Source organism: Nannospalax galili, unplaced genomic scaffold (genome assembly GCF_000622305.1).
Source record: "Nannospalax galili isolate Female #2095 unplaced genomic scaffold, S.galili_v1.0 scaffold171, whole genome shotgun sequence".
NCBI classification, from domain to species: domain Eukaryota; kingdom Metazoa; phylum Chordata; class Mammalia; order Rodentia; family Spalacidae; genus Nannospalax; species Nannospalax galili.
The window spans coordinates 2,551,320-2,572,194 of NW_008329362.1; the positions used below are offsets into that span (position 1 = coordinate 2,551,320).

A 20,875-nucleotide genomic window follows, 5' to 3' on the forward strand; every position below is an offset into this window, starting at 1 on the left:
AATGAAATGGAGATCTTTTTTAAAGGTTAAAACCTCATTCAATTTTATGTCTTATAGGGTTTATACTGAGCACAATATTGTATAACTATTAATTCATCTGTAAACCTAAAAATTTACAGCCACTTTGGAAAGAGATGTATCTTAGCTCAGGAAATTGTTATTGAATATGTCAGTGCTGTTATAATGAAATGCTTCTTCTAAGTATGTGGTTATTAAATAAATAATTAAAAAACAATAAAAATAAATATCCCCAAACTCCAAATTGCCTTAAAAAAAAATCCAGACTACCCAATAAAAGTAGGAACTGATATTACAGACCCACGGACCATAAGTGAGGGATACAAATGGTTTGGGGAGAAATGTAGTTCTGACATGTTTGGATGCCAAAGATTTTTAAAGTTGATCTCTCTTGGCCTGGTAAGATTTTATGCATTTTTGCAGTTCCAGCCAAGAGGTCTAAGGATTACTGAATGTTCTGCCAGCCTGGAACTGTAGAGAAAAGAGTGCACTCATGTGATAATTAAAAGTGAATGCATAGAGACAAAAGGGCTTCTTTTCACAAAAAGGGATGGAAATGACTACAATCTGGGGCCAGTGCTCCAAAATAAAGTTGAATTAGTGATTTATTTAAATTTGAAACTTGTGTTTATGTATCTAAAATATGGTAACTTTCACCTCAGAATTGATCTCCAATGATATCTGATTTTCAGAATGCTTGACAAGGTAGGATTTAACTGCCCAGAAGAATAGTATTTGAAACCTATTCTAAATTGGTCCTTTTGGAGGAACTTGAACTCTTCTGTGTGGGTTGTTTGTGCATATACACATATGTGTATGTGGTGTAGGCCTGTGTGTGCAGTGTGCACTCGTGTGTGGATGTAGAGCCACAGGCGAACTCGTGTGTGGATGTAGAGCCACAGGCCAATATCAGGTATATTCCTCTATCTCTTTCCACATTACTATTATTATTATTTTTTTCTTTTTTTGGTCCTTTTGAGACAGGGTCTCCTGTAACCCCAGTTGACCTGGAACTCACTATGTAGAGCAGGCTGGCCTCAATCTTTTAGAAATCTGCCTGCCTCTACCTGAGTGCTGAGATTAAAGGCATGCACCACCATGCCCGGCTCCTTCACCTTATTTTTGAAACAGGGTTTCTCACTGAGCATAGTGCTCATGTATTTGACAGGCTGGTTGGTCAGAGAGCCCCCAGGATTCTCCCGTCTCCACCTCCAAGTGCTGGGATTACAAGTGAGTATTGCTAAAATCAGCTTAAACATTTTTTTTTTGAGTTTCAGAATGTCATGCATAACTATCGTGTTGACAAAATTTCCACCCCTCCTTCTCTCTCCTCAGACTCCTCCCTTGTTCCCTCTCCACTCCTCCTCACATTCGTGACTTCTTCTATAATTACATATACATACACACACACAATATACACAAAACCTACTGAGTCTATTTAGTGTTGCTTGTATGTATATGTTTAGGGCTGAGTACTTGTGAGTGTATAACCTATTAGGAAAGCCCAGCTTTTTAATTAATTAATTAGTTAATTAATCAATTATTTTTAGCATGGGTATTGGGGATCTGAACTCATGTCCTCATACTTGTGTAACAAGCACTTTACCCACTGATTCCTCCAGACCCCCAACACTTTCTAAAGCAACAACAACAATAATAAAGAATTAGGAGTCATTTGCATAAAAATTATATGGACTAATAAGTAATTCATATCAGAAAGTGGAAAGGGGAAGACTGCGGGTAGAATGGAGAAGGGTACCAGTGAGAAAGGGGACAGGGAGATGGGGAAAAGGAGTGGGTGTGGGGGAGAGGTCACCCAAGCTGCGTGTATGACAATATCATAAGGAAACCTGCTACTTAGTATGCTAATAAAAATAAAATAAAACACATTATTAAAAATAAAATGTGGGAGGGCATGGTAGTGCATGCCTTTAAACACAGCACTCAGGAGGCAGAGGTAAGCAGATCTCTATGAGTTCAAAACCAGCCTGGTCTACGTAATGAGTTTTAGGCTGGCCAGGGGTACAAAGTGAGACCCTGTGTCAAAAAACAAAATAAATAAATATGCAAAAAGTAATTCATATGAGTTTTTTAAACAAATTCATATGAGCTTTTCAAATCTACACTTCTTAGTAATAAGAAAAACATTCATCAGAATAATTTAGACACATTCAGTGTCAAGAAGAGAGGGGACAGAAATTCCTTCTGTTTCCAAGTATTTGTTCAGTATTCGCCTGGAAGCTAGCATAGTAGTAGCTGGATGACAGGACAGTAACTCCTGTTACTGATGGACTTTTCATTACCATGGATTTGCTTTTGCAATTTTCCTGGATTTCTGCTCCAGGGTCACATGATAAGTCAATAGTAGTTATAAACCTCTCAGCATTGTGATCAATACCTTTGGCTGATGTAATCTAGATCTTCGGCATGATTTACAACAAAGGACAGTTTGGGCAAGCCTCTGTTTTATTACCTTCAATTCAGCAACTGAAATATTTCACTGGCTTATGACTGAAATTCCTTCCAGTTTTTTTTTTTTTTTTTTTTTTTTTTAAAATAGGGAATTGAGAGTCCTGAAGAAAAGGTCAAACTAGAAAAGGAAAAACGGCACTGAGTGTTGCTTCTTTGAGGCATACATTGGCATGCTTTTCCATGTCATGAAGTCCTCTGAAGTGTCACAATGAGGAGTGTCTGTGTAGCTGCCTGTGTCTAGTCATCTGGATAGAGAATATTTATGAAGTATTCCTTAACTTCCAAGCACACATTGTGCAACAATACAAAGACTTCAACTGCTTTTTCTTGAACCTGAACCTGAACAGTCAGCAGCAACCAACTTGAGCAAAATGAGGAACAAAATAATGTCTAGACACCAATGCTGGGGGTTGTGACTGTATCACGACACCTCGTGCAGCATTCCCGGAATCTGAGATGGATTGTTCTTTTTCATGTCTACTGTGCATTCTAGATCTAAAGACTAAACAGGAAGAAAGGAAACCAGTCACTGGCAAAGTGGTTAGATGAATAACAGAGAGTTCAGAGAAACACAATGTGGAGGTGGCCTTCAGGGGAAAGGTGCCACCACCTTGTCACTGTCTTGTCAGTCTTCCCATTTGTACATTCACTTTCTTATCCATTCATGCTCAAGGATAAGGCAGAATCACAGCTGTGAGGTAAAGATTTGCATTTAAACATCTGTAAGGTTCTTTCAGTACAACAGCAGGCTACCTTTACATGGTTTTTATTGTTCAAGACTAAAGATTGCAACTATATTGCAATTACTGAGCAATAATGGTATGCCAGGTGTTTAATACACTCAATTGGAGTTAAGTAGGATCATTTTGTCAAGCGAGGAAGCAGATTTAGATACATTCAATACATGGTCCTAGGTGAGTCACAACTTTGTCTCTTTCCCCAAGAGCCTACACTTTTTGTGTGGTTAACTGTGAAGCTTCTCAAAGACATTTAAAAAAAATTTTTTTTGTTTTGGTGTTTTTGAGACAAGGTCTCCCTGTAGCCCCAGCTGTCCTGGAACTTGTGATGTAGACCAGGCTAGCCTTGAACTCACAGAGATCTGCCTGCCTCTGCCTCCCGAGTGCTGGGATTAAAGGCATGCGCCACAAGACATTTTACATATCTAAGAAAGGCAAAGTTCTAATACTCACCAATTGTCTAATTCTGTGTCTCTCTGTTAAATTCCTTGGAGCAAGGACAGTTTTATATCCCCATTATCTGACAGTGCCTGACTGCCACTTGATAAACATTTATTGAGTAAAATGAAATACCAAATGAATTTCTTTGATATAATATTCTTGTTTCTTGAAATAAATTGGGTAGATTAATGGAATGTCATCGTTCAAACATTTGGTGTATTTTTTTTGCAGGTTTTATGCTTCTTCCATTTATTCAAGAATGGAATCTGCCCTGTATGTCAGAAAGTTTACATCATGAAATGAGAATAAATTTCTACACTTAAATATTCAGAACATCAAGCAAAGTTATACAAAGATATGTTATTTTTCTTTTTCCATTTTCATGTGTGTCTGTGTAATGCGCACATGCATGTGTGTGCACTTTGATGTGTGTGTGTGTGTGTGTGTGTATGGAGAGGCCTGAGATTGATATCAGGAATCATCTTCTATAGTTCTTCAATCTTTTCTTTGAGGCAGGGTCTCTCAGTCAAACCCAGAGCTCACTGATATGGCTAATCTCACTAGCCAGTTTGTTCTGGAGGTCCCCTTCTGAGGGTGGAAATAGAGGCCCACCTGGCATTTATGTGTTTTCTAAGGATCCAAACTCCAGTCCTTATAAGCCATGCACTTTAACACGGATCCATATCTCTAGCCATATCTTTTTATCTCTTCCCTTAGAAGGACCCTGCTCACTTTCCCTGGGCCAGGGTCCACCAAATGTCATGGGAGATACAGAAGGAAGAATTTTTTCTGGGTGTTTTAGAGTGGTTGATAGGAAATGAAACTGTTCTTTTAGTTCAGCAATTATTTGTAAATTTATTAAGTGTGAAATATAGGGATATAAAGATGACAGGTTCTTTTCTTCACGGGACAGAGAGGAGTGAATGAACTTCCTGTGAAAATGCATCTCCTGGTTGGGAGGAAGTCTGGCTGTCTACAGGTCTTGGGTTATATTCCAGAAAGAGCTAGCTTCCACCATGTTTTGTAAATATCAGTGTAAACTTCGATCTTTTAAAGATCAGGTATCCTCAAAGTGCCACACAACTCTTAGATGACTGAAATATCACCTTTGAGTTCCTTTATCATTACAAGAATGTCTGTGGAGATAATCTGCATGTAGTGTCTCTGGTAACCAAAGGCAGAGAAGTGTGGGCATGTGTATAGCTCAAAAGGGAATTTTGAGGAGCAAGAGGGCATCTCTTTCTAACCACCACATAGGGATCCATCTTTGTGCCAATAGTGGGTGACAACTCCTTTGTCATGCTTCTGGTCCACAGATACTCATCTTGCTGAAGAAGATCACCAAGTTAAAACAGAACTATGCTAGCAGGTGAAAGGTTGCCAGAAAAATGCAGGTAGTTGAAAAACTCAGGGCAAACCACTGTTAGCAGACAGAGACTTTCAGAGACCTAGGCATGCAAATGTATTCAGCTACTGTCCATGCATTAAAGAATCAGCATCTGGTCTATGGAGGTCTCCATGGAGCCAGGTGAGATCAATCTTAGGCTTCCTCTGTCATTATGCAAATGAAGCAGGTAATCAAGCATGATGAGCTGTAACCAACTTACAATATACAAGATGTTACATCACTTTATTTTAACAGTATGATTCAGAACAACTATTAACATACAAAGTACCATTCAGCTCAACTGCAGGTATAGGCAGTGCCAAGTATTTAAATCTTTGAAGAATGACTTACTCCCACAATCTGTCCAGACACATTACCCCAGAAAAGTTCATAAATAGAAAACATGATTTCACATTGTAGCTCTCTCAAGCACGTATATACAGGCATAGGCAGTTTCCACAAGCTCTTTTTGTTCTTAATGTGTTCATTTTCTTGACCTCATAGAGACAATGACTTCCTTCTACAGAACAGATCCATGGCCAATGTTCTGTGAATTAGTATTATTCTTCACAGTTATGAAGCAGTAATGTTTGAATTGAAATGACTTTGTAGTACAGTTCCTGATGCTTTCTGGTATGTTCCACCTTCTTCAAAGAGCTTATGATTGCCATTATTTTCCTGCAACAACAGCCAGACTCAACTATTGGGTTTCAGCATAGTACGCCCTTATCATAACTTGCTCTATGAACCCTTGGCTTTATGTCCTGGTGATGTAATGAGGGTGGGGTGTACTGGCAATCATTGCATTTCCTTATCACAATTTACAGCCATTTAAAATCATGCTGCTATTAATCCAAGACTGACATACCTTTTCTGAAATGTTCACAGTGCAGTACTTTTGTGGCCTAACGAAAATTTTCTTACATCATTAAAAATAAACATTTCTATAAAAATATAATACTTTCAATGTTTACGTGGACAAAACCAGTTAGAGTAACCTAAGCCACATGCACTATACAGTAGTAAGCACAAAATTCCACAGAATGCAATACCTCAAAAGTCCTGTCCAGAGGAAATATTCACCCAGGAGAAAAAGCCAGGATTTTAAATAGGCTTGTTTGTCTGTTTCTAAAATGCGCTTTTATTTAGCATAGACTGTGTCCTAATGTAAAAATGAGGCCCCCCAAAACTTTAGTCTCCAATTGTTTTAGATGGGTGGGAAGCCTCCACCTGAGAAAGAGAACTCTTCCAGTCCGTTGACACGTTCTTTGTTCAATAAACCATGACTGGAAACAGTAAAACTTTCAATAACCTGTACTCTCCTTTAAAAACATAGCATGCTACCTTTAAAAATATTTATCACCACAAATTACTTATTTTCAGAGTTACCATTAAAAAACAGATAAAATGTCTAAATGCCCATATTTGTTATCTCAGAACATTATCTTTCTCAAACATTTGAATATTTTGTTTGCTGAGACAGGGTCTCACACTGTAGCCCAGGCTGGCCTGTAAATCACTAGGTAGCTGAGGTTGGTTTTATATTTTCCTAAATCTGCCTGCCTCAGTCTCCTAAGTGTTAGGATTACAGGTGTGAGCCACCATTCCTGGCTAAACAGCTGATTTTTAAAATGACATATATTTCACTGTAACAAATTATTTTTTGAAAGTTTTCCTGTTGTCATTTATGTACAATATGTAAAATCCCTGATAATTTATAAACACACCTCATGTTATGCTATTTTGAAACTTTAAATGCATTGTCTGTGGATATTCCTCCAGCCAAAGGAATGTGTATACAAAAATTGCAAAAGGGAATGTTTGCGTGATGGGTGAACAACAGCATAAGAAATAAAAAATGTTCACGGCCATATAGCACATAAAAGTTTCTTTAAACACGGGAATTCCAATGAGCAGCCTGGCCTTGGGGCTGCCACACCTCCTGCATGAGGCTACCTCTTCTGAATTTTCTATGAGAAGTCTTCAAAGGCCATTGCAGCACTTTCTCACCAAAAATCAAGCGAGATTCTGATTTTGAAAAATTTCAACCCAGAACTGAGGTTTTGAACTCCACAGAAATAGGAGTGTTGTCATAGCTGCAGAACGACACTGGTCACCAGCCTATGGGACCAAGCTTTTGTTTCTGGTGCATTATCAGATGAGAAATTCCTCAGAATGCAGCAATTTAAATAGCAAGTCAAAGTCTTGTAGTGGTGCAACTTTGGTAAAAGTAAAAAAAAAAGGATGACCTTTCAAAGGCCAGGCAGTGAGAACTGTTGGAGACGGTTGCTTGGACCAGTACTATGATGCTTCTTGGAAGGAGGTGGGTGGGCCTCCCAGCCATCATGTGTTCACCTCGCCGTCAATGTTGTCTTGTGATGACAACAAAGAAGGATATGGAGCAACACATTTTATATTCACATAAGTAGCGTTCACATGGACGTAGTGCTCCCCAATGAAAGTGGAGAAGATTGCTGATATCTTGGAGACCAGCTCAGAAAACGATGGGCGCATTTCAGCTTTGGGGTGCCAGCATTTTAGCATCACTTCATACCTATTTCAGAAAGAAATGCTGTGAGAGATGAAAGGCAAGTGCTCCTGTAAACGTAATGAACGTAAGAGAGATAAAAGGTCTTGCTGAGATTTTTACTTACAAGGGGTCTGGGCAGTATTCTGGTTGTAATAGTCGTCTGCCTTGCAACAAGTAGACGGTGATATCAAATGTGTTGACGTCAGGATAAGGAGGGGCTCCTCTTGTCATCAGCTCCCAGAGAAGCACGCCGAAGGACCACTAATGAAACAAGATGGAGAAGTCAGGTAAGAGAATGTGACCACACACCTCAGAAGGGTAATCACTAGGTCTTGGGTAATTAAATCTGGTTTAACATAGTCAACGCTGTTGCTCTTTGGGGCAAAAACTTCCCTAAAGACAACTAGTAAGCCCTCCCATATTCTTGTCATCAGCTCCCAGAGAAGCACGCCGAAGGACCACTAATGAAACAAGATGGAGAAGTCAGGTAAGAGAATGTGACCACACACCTCAGAAGGGTAATCACTAGGTCTTGGGTAATTAAATCTGGTTTAACATAGTCAACGCTGTTGCTCTTTGGGGCAAAAACTTCCCTAAAGACAACTAGTAAGCCCTCCCATATAAAAGAGACCAGAAGGAATCGGATCCCTTGGAACTGAAGTTACAGGGAATTGTGAGCTGCCTGATGTGGGAATTGGGAACCGAATCTGGGTCCCCCCACAAGAGCAGTAAGTTCTCTTAACCGTTATGCCGTGTCTCCAGCCCTAGCATTCCAGAACTTAAGCTTGTGGGATTTCAAAGTGAATGTAAATACTATTTAAGGGGTGTAACTGTATCTAGACACAGAGTGCTTCCTGTGAAATAATAAGGACTGGAGTTCTTATCCCCAACACCCAAATAAAAACCTGGGTGGAGGCCAGGCATGGTGGTGTACACCTTTAATTCCAGCTCTCAGGAGGCAGAGGCAGGTGGATCTCTGTGAGTTCCAGGTAAACCAGGGCTACATAATGAGACCCTGTCTCCAAAAACAAACCAACCAACAAAAACAAACCAAAACCATACAAACCCCCAAACCAAACCGAAACCAAACCAAACAAGCAGCGTGGGCGTGTCAGCCTGCTTGTAATTCCAGAGCTTTTGAGGTAGAGACAAGGGATCCCTGGTGCAAGCTGGCTGGTCAGACAAGCCAAAATAGAGTGCTCCAAGTGCAGGAGACCCTGCCTCAGTAAATAAAGTGGAGAGTGCCTAAGCAAGACACCAATTCAACCTGGGGCGTCCACAGCACACATATGCACACATGTGCATCCACACACGTGTGCCACACAATTTGGACATGTGTACATACAGGCACGCTCATTACATACACATACACACGCAAAAAAGGGGAATGTACTCATATCTAAATACTAGAGAGAGAAGATCTAATTCAGCTAAGTCAAAATTCTTATTAAAATCAGAAATAAAATTTCTAGGGAACCTAGTTCTCTATCGAAAACTAATTTCAATAAATCTAAAATCTAAAAAATGTTAAAGAACTAGATTAATGTGAAACAGCTGTAACAGTATTTTATCAGAAGATCAGAGCGATGTGGAGAGGTTAAGTGACTTGCTAAAATTCCCTAATATATCTGAAGTCACATTGGCATAAACATTTAAGAGTTCCTGACCCTCAGGCCTTGCTGGGTCTACTGAACTTCACTAAGTATGCATTTTCTTGATTTAAGGCATCCTATTGAGAATAGAGCAGATTGTGCATATCATCTTCCCCTGGACATGTGCCAAGGACGACATGGGGATAAGTCAGCATGTGCAGGTCACAAAGGACTTAGAAGGTCCATTCTTCCAGGCCACTCCCAGACTAATGAGCAAATGGCAAGGACATGAAGCCTGACAAAATGAAAATGAAACAAAATGTCAAACAGCAAATATGGAAGAGAAAATCTACACCAGAAAGGTGGAGCAGGAGAACATAAAACTTGAGAAGAAATGGTTCAGGATACTCAGCAAGAATAATGAATCTTTGAATCCTGAAAGGAAAAGAAACCGGAGAGCTCCAACTGTAGTTCTCTCGTTTTAGCTGTGGCTACCATCCCCATTAACGGCTCTTTTCCTTTGACCAAATACAAGAGTTACCTGCCCTTATGAAAAAGATTTTTTTATTTATGTGTGCGTGTGTGTGTGTGTGTGTGTGTGTGTGTGTGTGTGCTATGTTAGTGTGCAGGTGCCTAGAGAGGCCAGAAAGGAGTGCAGGATATTCTGGAGCTGAAGTTACAGGCAGTTATGAGCTGCTTGATATTGATGCTAGGGTCCTCTGGAAGAGGAGCAAGTGCTCTGACCCACTGAGCCCTCTCTCTAGGGCTTTTCAAGAAAAGTGTTCACTGTGTATCCCTGCCTGACCATTAGAAATCACTACGTAGACCAGGCTGGTCTTCAACTTGTCTCTGCCTCCCAAATGCTGGGATTAAAGGTGTGTGCCACTATGCCTGACTACCTGCCCCTCTCCTTTTAAAATAACTTATTTTTATTTTATGTGTATCAGTGTTTTGCCCTGGATGTATGTAAGTGAACCTGTGTTGTACAATGCCTGCAGTGGCCAGAAGAGGACATCAGACCCTCTAGAACTGGAGTTGTTAGCTGCTATGTTTGTACTGGGAACTGAACCCTGGTCCTCTGCAAGAACAGCCAGTGCTCTTAGTTGCTGAGCCATTTCTCTAGCCCCAAGCCCTTTTCATAAAAAAAAAATTATTTATTTTATTTATTTTATGTGTATGTGTGCAAATACATACATGCCATGGCAAGCATGAGGTGGTCAGAGTACAACTCTGGGCAGTCAGTTCTCTTCTACTGCTGGGGAACAAACTCAGGTCGCTAGACGATGTGTAAGCACCTCTACTCACTGAGCCATCTCACTGACCCTTAAGAGCCCCTTCTTTTTTAAAAAAATATTTTATTTGTTATTTTTGTTTTATGTGTATGAGTGTTTGCCTGCATATATGTAAACGCACCACATGTGTGCAATGCCTACAGGTCAGAAGAGGGTGTTGGATACCCTGGAGCTGAGTTACAGATGCCATGTGGGTGCTTGGAATCAAACCTGGGTCCTCTGGAAGAACAGCAAGTGATCTTAAATGCTGAGCCATCTCTCCAGCCCTGGAGCTCCTTATTTTTAGGAGTGGAAACATGGTAGTCCAGGCTGGCTTTGACTGGCAGCAATCCTCCCACCTCTGCCTTGTGAGAGCTGGGGTTATAAATTTGAGCCATTTCACCTGGCTCAAGAGCCCTTTAAGACTACTGAATGCTTTGATCCAAATAGAGAACACAAACCTTTTCCTAAGAGAACATGAGATAATTTCACTCTGAACTCAGCCTTTTAAAATTAAATTTTTATGGTCTGGAAATCTTATGAGCCATTTTGGCAAGTTACTGTGTGAACTTTCAAGTTCCAGAATTTGAATTAAAACTTAAGTCTACCGAACAAGCATCTGTTGACCTTTGATCCTGTATAACTAGGTTACTGTACAAGTTACTAGATAGGTCCTAGTGCTGATTAAACAGTGTTACAGTATTGTGCAATAAGATGATGACTGTAAAAATCAGGTAGAGACACTGTAAAAAAATCAAGGTCATACTGGTAGGGCACTAAGAAAGGTTCTGAGAAGAGCACCAGGAGAAGGCAGAATTTGTCTGAGAGGTACATGGAACATGAGTGCTTTGGATGGAGTGGGCCCAGCAGCAAGAGTACACACATGAAGCTAGGTGTGGTGGCATAGATCTATAATTCTAGACTTGGGAGGCTGAGGCAGGAGGATTGAAAATTTGAGGCCAGTCCCTTATCCCCCCCCCCATGCTTTTATTGAATTGCTAGTACTAGAAGATACTCCTGGATCTGTGTAATAAGTGAGGGGATGGAAGAAATACGGTTGAAGCAGGACTGTGTGGTGAAAGTGAGCTAAGCTGAAATTGATGGGACATGACTAATCTGGGTTCCTGATGACTGTGACTACATGCTTAAGGCAAAAAGGAGAAGTTGGGGGCTGGGGATGTAGCTCAGTTGCTAGAGTGCTTGCCTAGCTTGCATGAAGTCCTGGTTCAATCTCCAATAACCAGGTATGGTGGTACAGGCAGGTAATTCTAGCACTCAGGTGGTGGAGGCAAGAATATCCGAAGTTCGAAGTCATCCTCAGCTACACTGTGACTTTGCTCGCTTGGGCTACATGAGTGAGACCCTATCTCAAAAGAAGGGAGAAGCTGGTTCACACACAGATGGAGGATTCTAAGAACACATGAGGCATACTGAAGCACAGGACATGGAAGTCTATAGGGCTGTGCTCCAAGTCAAGTGGCAGAAGAATGTCTGTTATCTGGTGTAGCATGCACGGGCACCATGCCACCCAAAATTTATCTTATTTAATCTTTATAATGGGTTGTAGTTGGTCACGACAACCTAAACAAAAACCATGAGAGTTGTAAGAGGTTGATCAGATCGGGGTTCCCTAGCAAAGAGCCTTGGCTATTTGAGACAACCAGATTAAAAAACAGGTAGAGCTGGGTAATTTTTTTTTTAGTCTTTTTTGAAACAGGGTCTCTCTGTAGCTGCAGCTGGCCTGGAATTCCCTATATAGATCAGGCTGGCCTTGAACTCACAGAGGTATACCTGCCTCTGCCTCCTGAGTGCTGGGATTAAAGGCATGAGACACCACACGGGATGAGCTGGGTAAATTCTTGAGCATTACAGAACTTGGGCAATGACTAAGTATCAGAGAGGAGATGGAGGACTCATAGGACAGAAATTAGAGGGACATAGCCTCCAGAAACACATTGTGCTGTACTAGAACAAAAACATGTCTGATGACACACCTGGATCAAGAACATAAAGATGACTCAAAACAAAAAGACACTTTACCAAAACAGAGAGGAGGATGTCACTAAATGCATACAAATGATCAACATTATTAGTCATGAGGGAAACACAGATGGAAAAGAAAACAAGAAACCACCACAACTTTATTAGAACAAAGGAATACCCCAAATCTGACAAAGCCGAGCCCTGGTGAGGATGCTGAATAAGTAAAACTCACACAGATTACGGATGGGGATATAAAATTATACAGCCACTTTGGAAAGCTTTTGGTAGTTTCTTTAAAAATTGAACATATTTTAAAGGAAACTTGTAAGCATTCAAAACCAAATAAAATATGTTCACATAAACATTTGTAAGCAAATGTCTTGGCAATTATATTATATTATATTATGTGGCAGTGACTGTTTAAAATTGTAATAAGCCCAAATATAGCCTTCAGCTGGTGAGTGAACAAATTAAATGTGGTACATCTATATAATGGAAGTAAGAAGGAATGAATACTCCCCTATGGGAAACAACATTGAAAAAAATTGAAAATAGAAATATGAGATGATCCAGAAACCCCACTTCTGGGTATATACCTAAAAATTTTAGAAGAGTCAACAAGAATTTGTTTATCCAACTTTGCTGCAGTACTACCTAAAAGAGCCAAGAGGCACAAAAAATCTTAACATCTATCAACAGGTAAATGAAGAATATTACTCAGCCTTAGAAGAGAAGGAAATCTTTTAAAATATTTTTATTTTATGTTTATGAGTGTATTGCCTACATGTGTGTAAGTGCACCCGTGTGCAATGCCCAAGAAAGTCAGAAGAAGGTGTCAGATTCCTCTGGAACCGGAGTCAAGGACGGTTGTTAGCCACCATGTAGGTGCTGAGCATCGAACCTGGGTCCTCTGCAAGAGCAGCCAATGCTCATAATTTCTGAGCCGTTTCTCCAGCCCCAAGAAAAGGAAACCTTACCATATACAATAGCATGGCTAAACATTGAGGACATTATGCTAAGCAAAACGAGCAGTTACAAAAGGAAAATGCTTCATAATTTCATTTATATGAGGCATCTAGTATGGTTGAACTCCTAAAGACAGAAAGTGGAAGAGCAGATACCAGAGGCTGGAGAAAAGAGAAAAAGAGGTTTTTGTTTGTTGTGTGTATGTGTGTTGCTGTTGTTCAATGTTTATCAAGTTCCAATTTTGCTAGAAGACAAACTTCTAGAGATCTGTTGTAGCATGGGGTGTCATAGCTAACACTACTGTACTGTATAATCAAACATGGGTAAGATGGTACATTTTATGGGTTTTAAAAACTATTTCTATTTTATGTGTGAGTGTATTTCCTGCATGTAAGTACACCAATGTTGTGCAATTCTTGCAGAGGTCAGAAGAGGGCATCAGATCCCCTGGAACTGGAATTACAGATGGCTGTAAGCCATCATGTGGGTGCTGGGAATGGAACCCAGGTTCTCTGTAAGAGGAGTCAGTGCTCTTAACCGCTGAGCCATCTCTCCAGCCCCAAATTTTATGTTTTTAACCCAATAAAAAAGACTGAAGTCGGAAGAACTGATATATCAAAACTACTGATAGAGCAACACGGATGCATGTTCTAAGTGAAGTGGACAAGATTCAAAAGGCTACTGTCTGTGACTCTGTTTATAATATTCCAGGAAAAAGCTGTAGTGATGCCAAGTGAGGGATTTTCAAGTTCTGGGCAGAGATTGACTATAAAATGGCAAAGGATGATGACAGGGGTGACAGAACTGTTCTATACCCTGACTGTGGCTGCTGTGGGGACACAATTACGTGTATCTGTCAAAACTTGAACTAAAATGAGACACAAAAAGGATGAGTAGAGAAGGTGCGCATCGATGGAAATTGAGAAGTGAGGATTTGCTGGAGAGGGGTGGGGAGAGAATTCGAACTCATGATGCTGCTGATGACCTCTAGGCAGGGTCAAAGGCGGCTGTTGATGGGAATGGTCTCATCTCCCGATCAATGAGAAGAAAGATCTGAGGGAAAGCTACATCTAGGAAGTGAGAGAAGGAAGTCAAGCAGTCAAGGATAAACAAAACACAGCCAAGAAGCAGGAAGTAAAGGAGGAAGTGGGAAGAGGTATTTCAAAGAAGGATGGTGACTGAAATCCTGAGAGAGAAAGCTGAGGAAAGGCAGAAAGACTGAGCAAGTGAGACGTTAACACAGACTTTGGTGAAGAGCTTGTGCTAAGTGTGAGCCACTGCTCAGTGCTGGCCGGGTATGAGCAATTTCAGGGGAAGTGATTCCAATCTTGCTTGAATGTATTTAAAAGTATTAGGTGTAGCCAAATTCTAATTGGCTGAAAAGAGAACTGATTCAGACACAGGCAAGTTTTTGCTTGTAGTCCTCAATACACATTCAACTTATTACATGCTTTTGGGAACTACTATGACTATGCTACCTTTGAAATGAAACTTTGTGCAATTATTCCATGCAGTCACTAATCATTTGCCAAAGCACTACTGTTTCCGACTGACTCAGGCCAGCCTTTATGCCATGAGCAATTTCAGGGGAAGTGATTCCAATCTTGCTTGAATGTATTTAAGAGTATTAGGTGTAGCCAAATTCTAATTGGCTGAAAAGAGAACTGATTCAGACACAGGCAAGTTTTTGCTTGTAGTCCTCAATACACATTCAACTTATTACATGCTTTTGGGAACTACTATGACTATGCTACCTTTGAAATGAAACTTTGTGCAATTATTCCATGCAGTCACTAATCATTTGCCAAAGCACTACTGTTTCCGACTGACTCAGGCCAGCCTTTATGCAGTATAGTATAGTGACTTTCAGTGAGAGGGAGAAATAAATAGCACTGATATACCTACAGTTTCTTTTTGAGTTTTTGTGGCCCAAAGATTGGGCTCTCTTCTGTTGATGTGTATTTTATTTATTTGTTTGTTTGTTGTTTATTTATTTATTTTTATTTTATGGGTATGAGTGTTATGCCTGCATGTGTGTAAGTGCGCCTGTGTCGTGCTGTGCCTGTGGAGAACAGAAGAGAGCATTGGATCCCCTGTAACTGCAGTTATCGATGGTTGTTAGCCGCCATGTGGCTGTTGGGAATTGAACTGGGTCTTCTGCAAGAACAGCCAATGCTCTTAACCACTGAGAGATCTCTCCAGCCCCTGATGTGTACTTTAAAAAAAATATTTTTTTATTTTTTATTTTATGTGTATGAGTGTGCTGCCTGCATGTATGTAAGTGCACCCATGTTGTGCAGTGCCAGTGGAGATCAGAAAAGCATCAGATCCCCTGGAACTGGAGTAACTAACAGTTGTTAGCCACCATGTGGGTGCTGAGGATCGAACCTGGGTCTTCTGTAAGAGCAGCTAGTGCTCTTAACTGCTGAACCATCTCTCCAGCCCTGATGTGTACTTTACAGATTATAAAATTCACTGATTGTAAGTATATGGTCAAGGATACTGAGTACAGCTAAATTTATACCTACCATTGCAATTCAGGTTTATATCACTTTCAACTTTCTGGAAAGTTTCCTCATGTCTATTTATAACCAATCCTCATTCCCATTCTTAGCCACAGGTGACCACTGATCTGTTTTCTATCTCTGTATTTCTAGCTCGTGTATAGAAATTCCACATAAATGCAATCATTGAACGCTTTCATTTTGTTAGCTTTTTTTCACCTAAAATAGTGTTTGTGAGGTTTATCTGTGCTGTAGCGTGTGTCAATAGTTCTTTTCTGTTGCAATGGCGTGATGTTATATTGATATTCCACAGTTTGTGTGCATGTGTTTGTGTGTATGTATGTGCTTGTTTGTGGAGGGCAGAGGTTGATGTTAGGTATCTTCTTCAATCTTTCTCCATGTTATGTTTTTGAGACAGTGACTCTCATTGAATCTGGAGCTCATCAATTTGGCTAGACTGGCTTGCCAGTAAACTCCAGGTATCCTCCCTGCCTCTGCCGCCTCAGGGCTGGTATTATAGGCGCGTACTGGCTTGTTTAGCTTCTACATGGTGTTAGGAATTGAACTCAGGTTCTCATGCTTATGAAGGAAGCACATTACTAATTCTGGCATCGCCTCAATCCAAGATAACCAAGTTTCATTTATCTATTTGCCAGCTGACAAACATTAGTACTGTTTCTGGTCTGGGCTATTATAAATAATAATGCAATCATTCACATATAAGTCATCTTGTGGGCATGTTTTTACTTCACGTGCTTATGAGCTAGTGATTCACACATATATTAGGTACACTGTCCAAGCAGATCTTTTCTCTATTTTGGAAATTGGGTTGTTTTGTCTCCTTGCTATTGACTTGTTGGAGTTGGCTCTTTCTCCTGTTGGCACACTGGGAGTCAAGTCTGAATGAAAAGGATGTTCTCTGAGGATAGTTAATTTTCCTTACCTTATGCATTCACCTGCCACCTTTGCTAACATTCCAGTCTCCCTCTCTAGGATTTCTTTCTTTTCTTTACAATCTTTCAGGATCATAATCTCAAGCATTAAGCTCTACCATAGGCTATTACATTCATTTCTTTCATGGATCTTTTGTACCCACAGGTCTCTTTCCTCTGCCATGACTTGTGACTTACTTATTGAAAACAAACTGTTAGTCACTCCACCTTACTCTCTAATGCTTCCTCCACTTGCTGACAAGAACAGAAACTAGAAGACCCCTATTTCTTGGACTTTCTAATAGTGTCAAGGGGAATGAGGTACTTCTCACTGGCACCCTCATTTCCCTATCTTCTGTAATCTCTCAACAGCTGCCAACGTCCTCTGTTGGCGTTCATGTCCATCATGAAAATTATGTTCTGCCGCCCTTGTGTATGGACAGGACAGATTTGTAGTTTTCACTTTCAGTTATTGTCCTTAGGATGGAAACATCAATTGTCTCTCTACCCAGACACCACAGTTGCTTTGACTCACTTACGTGTGAGTAGAATACTACACTCTCATTTCATCTGGCACTCATGCTCTTGAACATACTCTGGGCCTTCAAGTCTTAGCATCTAAGACTCTTTTGGTCCAGTGAGAAATAGTGGACTTGTTGGTCACCCCATATTTTGTTGAAAGCTTCTTTTCCTCCGGCTTCCATGGGAGTCTTTCCCTTTGGTCTCCAGCCTCTGCCTTTTCCCTCACTCTACTGTGTAATTTCTTTCAGATAATTGCTTTTGGATTCTCATAAAAATATTCCTAGGCATGACTTCTGCTGGGTGATGGTGTTTGGAGATGGGGTTTCTAAGAGGTAGTTAGGGGCTAGGCATATAGCTCGGCATGATGCTTCAGTCTACAAATATGTTTGAATAGACAAGACAACTTATGAAGCTATATGATGAACCTGTTGGACAATCAGCTCTAGTTTTACATATGAAGATAACTAAATTACTGGTGTTGAATTTTTAAAAAATATTTTGCCATAAAACTCTGGATAGGAATGAAAAGAAAGAGAAATTCAGGAATGATGAATGCATTACCACATCTGATTTGGTGGTAAACTTCTGAGTTTGCAGACTTTCTAAAGCCATCCACTTCACGGGCAGTTTTGCACCTGTTTTGTTGTGTACACTGTAGTATTCTTTATCATACATGTCCCTGGCAAGACCAAAGTCAGCAACCTTGACAGTGAACTTTTCATCCAACCTGAAGAAAGGAGAAGAATCATTAGTGACCAGAGTAGAATACTTCACAACACTGTTGGATAGCTAAACATAAAAAAGTGGTTTTAGTATTAGAAACCCATATTTTGTAGTACCTCTAGCCTACTGACTAATACTAAATTGCAGTGCAATTCTTGAATAAAAATGCTTGAAATTTACATTACAAATTCCACCAGCTGAGGAGAGATATTATGAATGACATGGCATTTTGCTTTACTGTAGGTCTGGGGAAGAGGGAAAGCTGGCTTTGTCCTTATTGCAAAATAAGGCATTAGGTCTACCCAGTGCAATCACCCACATCACCCATCTTCAGTTCTATGGGAGAGATAGGGCATGGAACTGCTGTTTTACTTTCTAATGTTCTCAAATAGGCACATAAAATTCATGTATCCCACCATAGAGGCACAAAGATGCACACACAGTAGAGCACCTAAGGAAACAGTCGTGTTTAAAAAAAATCACTTTCTGCTAACTGGGGCTATGTAGCCTCTGTTTAATCTGGTTTTTATGGTATTATACAGATCAAAACCTAGGTAGAAAATTAATAGTGCAGCTCCCCCATTCACACATACCAGGGGCAATGAATCAGTGCTATGCAAGTGAAAGCACTGAATCAGTTATAAACTGTTGACTGTTGTTATACAGCCAGGCAGCCAGACCCAAACAAAAGTTCTTTGTATATTAATTCCCAAATACCATTTTTGGTAGCGCTCTGCAGGCAGACTTCAAATCAACTGCTGAGGAGTTATTCTACATTGGTATTCGTGTTACCAGTTTTTCTCTTTCACTATAAAATGCTGAAGATCAAATTCTCCCTCCCAGTCACTAATACGGTGTGAAACCACAACACTGGAGACTGCTGGTGGGAAGGACCAAAGAAAGCAAAAGCACAACAGCTGCTTAAGACCCCCTGTGGAGCAATCTTTTAAATGCTGTTTGATAAAACCTAAAAACCCCACCCTCATCCCAGGGGCTTATTTGTCCACTTAAAATAGTAAAGGAAATAGAGAAGTTTTGCAGAGAAGAGAAAATATCCTTACTAGCACTGAGTAGACACAAACAGTATCTCTGTGTTCACTATGAGCATGGAGATATTTTCATACTTACATACAGTTTCTTGCAGCTAAGTCTCTGTGGACAAACTTCTTGCTTGCAAGATATTTCATGCCCTTGGCTACTTGAAGACCAAATCCTATAAGATCTTTTACAGTCGGGTTCTGCAATCAGAGTTGGAGAAGCATAAACTAAGCACTTACGGTTCTAACTCTGATCTCAGAATCCTGTAATGTTTATATGACTTATCTTGTCTCAAATAATAACTCATGCCTTGTGGAGAGCCACAGCTATTTGCTAAGTCTTACTGTATACAAGCACCAGGCTCGATTTTTAAATGAATCTTAGCTAATTTGCATACAGTTCTGTAGGGGAGGTGTGGCATATTCTGTTTTCCAGATGGGAAAATGGAGAGTTTTAAAATGTAAGTTTTTTTTTTTTAATTGTTTTTCATTTGATGAAATAAACTAATCAGGATAGAATTATACAGTCTTTTTTTCTCATAGTTTACAAAAAGAGGTGGCACACCAATGGAAGCAGGACCACATAGGAAGGCACTGGGAACAGTCTGGAGGCAGTGAGGGGGAAAGAGGGATAAGAGCCTTTACTGTAGTTCCCTGGAATGGTCAGGGGTAAAGTAAGCAGTCTTAGACTTGGCTATTTTAAATACTTTCAGCAAACTCTGGGTATAGGGCTGTGCTAGGTGCCTGGCTCTGGGGTGATTAGGGTAGGGGGACAGTGACCCAGAGTGTGACTGATAAAAAAGGTGGCTGGGGTAAGAACTCTGGATTGATTGATTTGCATATGAAAGGCACACTCTGAAGGCTTGGTGTGGACTGTATCTAGGAATTAGTTAGAAGGGAGCAATCCCTCTAGGGTCAGCAAAGTTCCAGATGTCAAAGTATCAGGTATAAGGTAAATACAGGAGGCTCGAAGAGAAATAAATCACCCCAAGCCACTCTGAGAGTAAGTGGTGCATTAGGATATTCATGTAAGTCTGTTGGCCCCAAGGCTACATTACATTGAATCAATCACATCAGAAGTTCTGCTGGGCCTAATGTACCAGCTCACCATCCAAAGGTCCTGGACCCACACAGAAAACAGGACATTGCATTCTCTACACGTCATACGAAAAACTGGATGAGCAGTAGAAAGTCTTTAGTAACTGTAAGAATGAAATCTGAAATTACAGGTCTCAGCGAGTTTGGCAGCCCCAAGAAAGGCCTCTTCATCAGGAAGAGGTAGTCTCTCCTTGAGGAACCACAATGGAGCTTGTGAATACAAGATGCAGTCGAACCCAGCCAGAAGGGCTGCAGTCCCTCCTTGTGCACGCAGCTTGTGGCTTAGGCATCTCCTTAAGACATCTGTGTTAGGCACCTGTAGCCACTCTTTGGGTTATAAAAGGCCAGGTACTATTCTGTAGTGGACAGCAGGACATCTCTCTTATGCTTGAAGCCTGGGAGAATAATACTGTAGAGAAGGTAGCTGATGAATTCACCAGAGAAAAGATAAGAGTTAAAGTGAGGTCTTTGTAATGTAAATTCACAACGCTCTGCAAAAAAATTCACATACTGGGAGTGTTTTATTCTTTTGGCTGATCACAAAATATTTCATAGTTCTTTACTGTTCTAGAGCTTTGTGTGTATGTGTGTGTGTGAGAGAGAGAGAGGGAGAGAGAGAGAGAGAGAGAGAGAGAGAGAGAGAGATTTTGTTTTTATTTTTA

At 40.4% G+C, this 20,875-nt stretch overlaps 1 protein-coding gene across 13 annotated transcripts in view; it reads right to left on the bottom strand.

Annotated features, from left to right (window-relative positions):
• Positions 1 to 5,271: 5,271 nt before the first annotated feature.
• Met (MET proto-oncogene, receptor tyrosine kinase) overlaps positions 5,272 to 20,875 on the bottom strand; it is a 116,495-nt gene continuing 100,891 nt past the window's right edge. For 12 of the 13 annotated variants that reach the window (XM_029565580.1, XM_029565554.1, XM_029565550.1 and 9 more), the window contains 4 exons: positions 19,207 to 19,316; positions 17,917 to 18,082; positions 7,710 to 7,846; positions 5,272 to 7,609 (listed from right to left, as the gene is read on the bottom strand). In XM_029565580.1, the coding sequence (XP_029421440.1) occupies positions 7,399 to 7,609; positions 7,710 to 7,846; positions 17,917 to 18,082; positions 19,207 to 19,316 (624 nt within the window). In that variant the 3' untranslated portion in view covers positions 5,272 to 7,398. The remainder of the gene's footprint in view (positions 7,610 to 7,709; positions 7,847 to 17,916; positions 18,083 to 19,206; positions 19,317 to 20,875) is intronic. The other variant, XM_029565563.1, reaches the window with a different exon arrangement.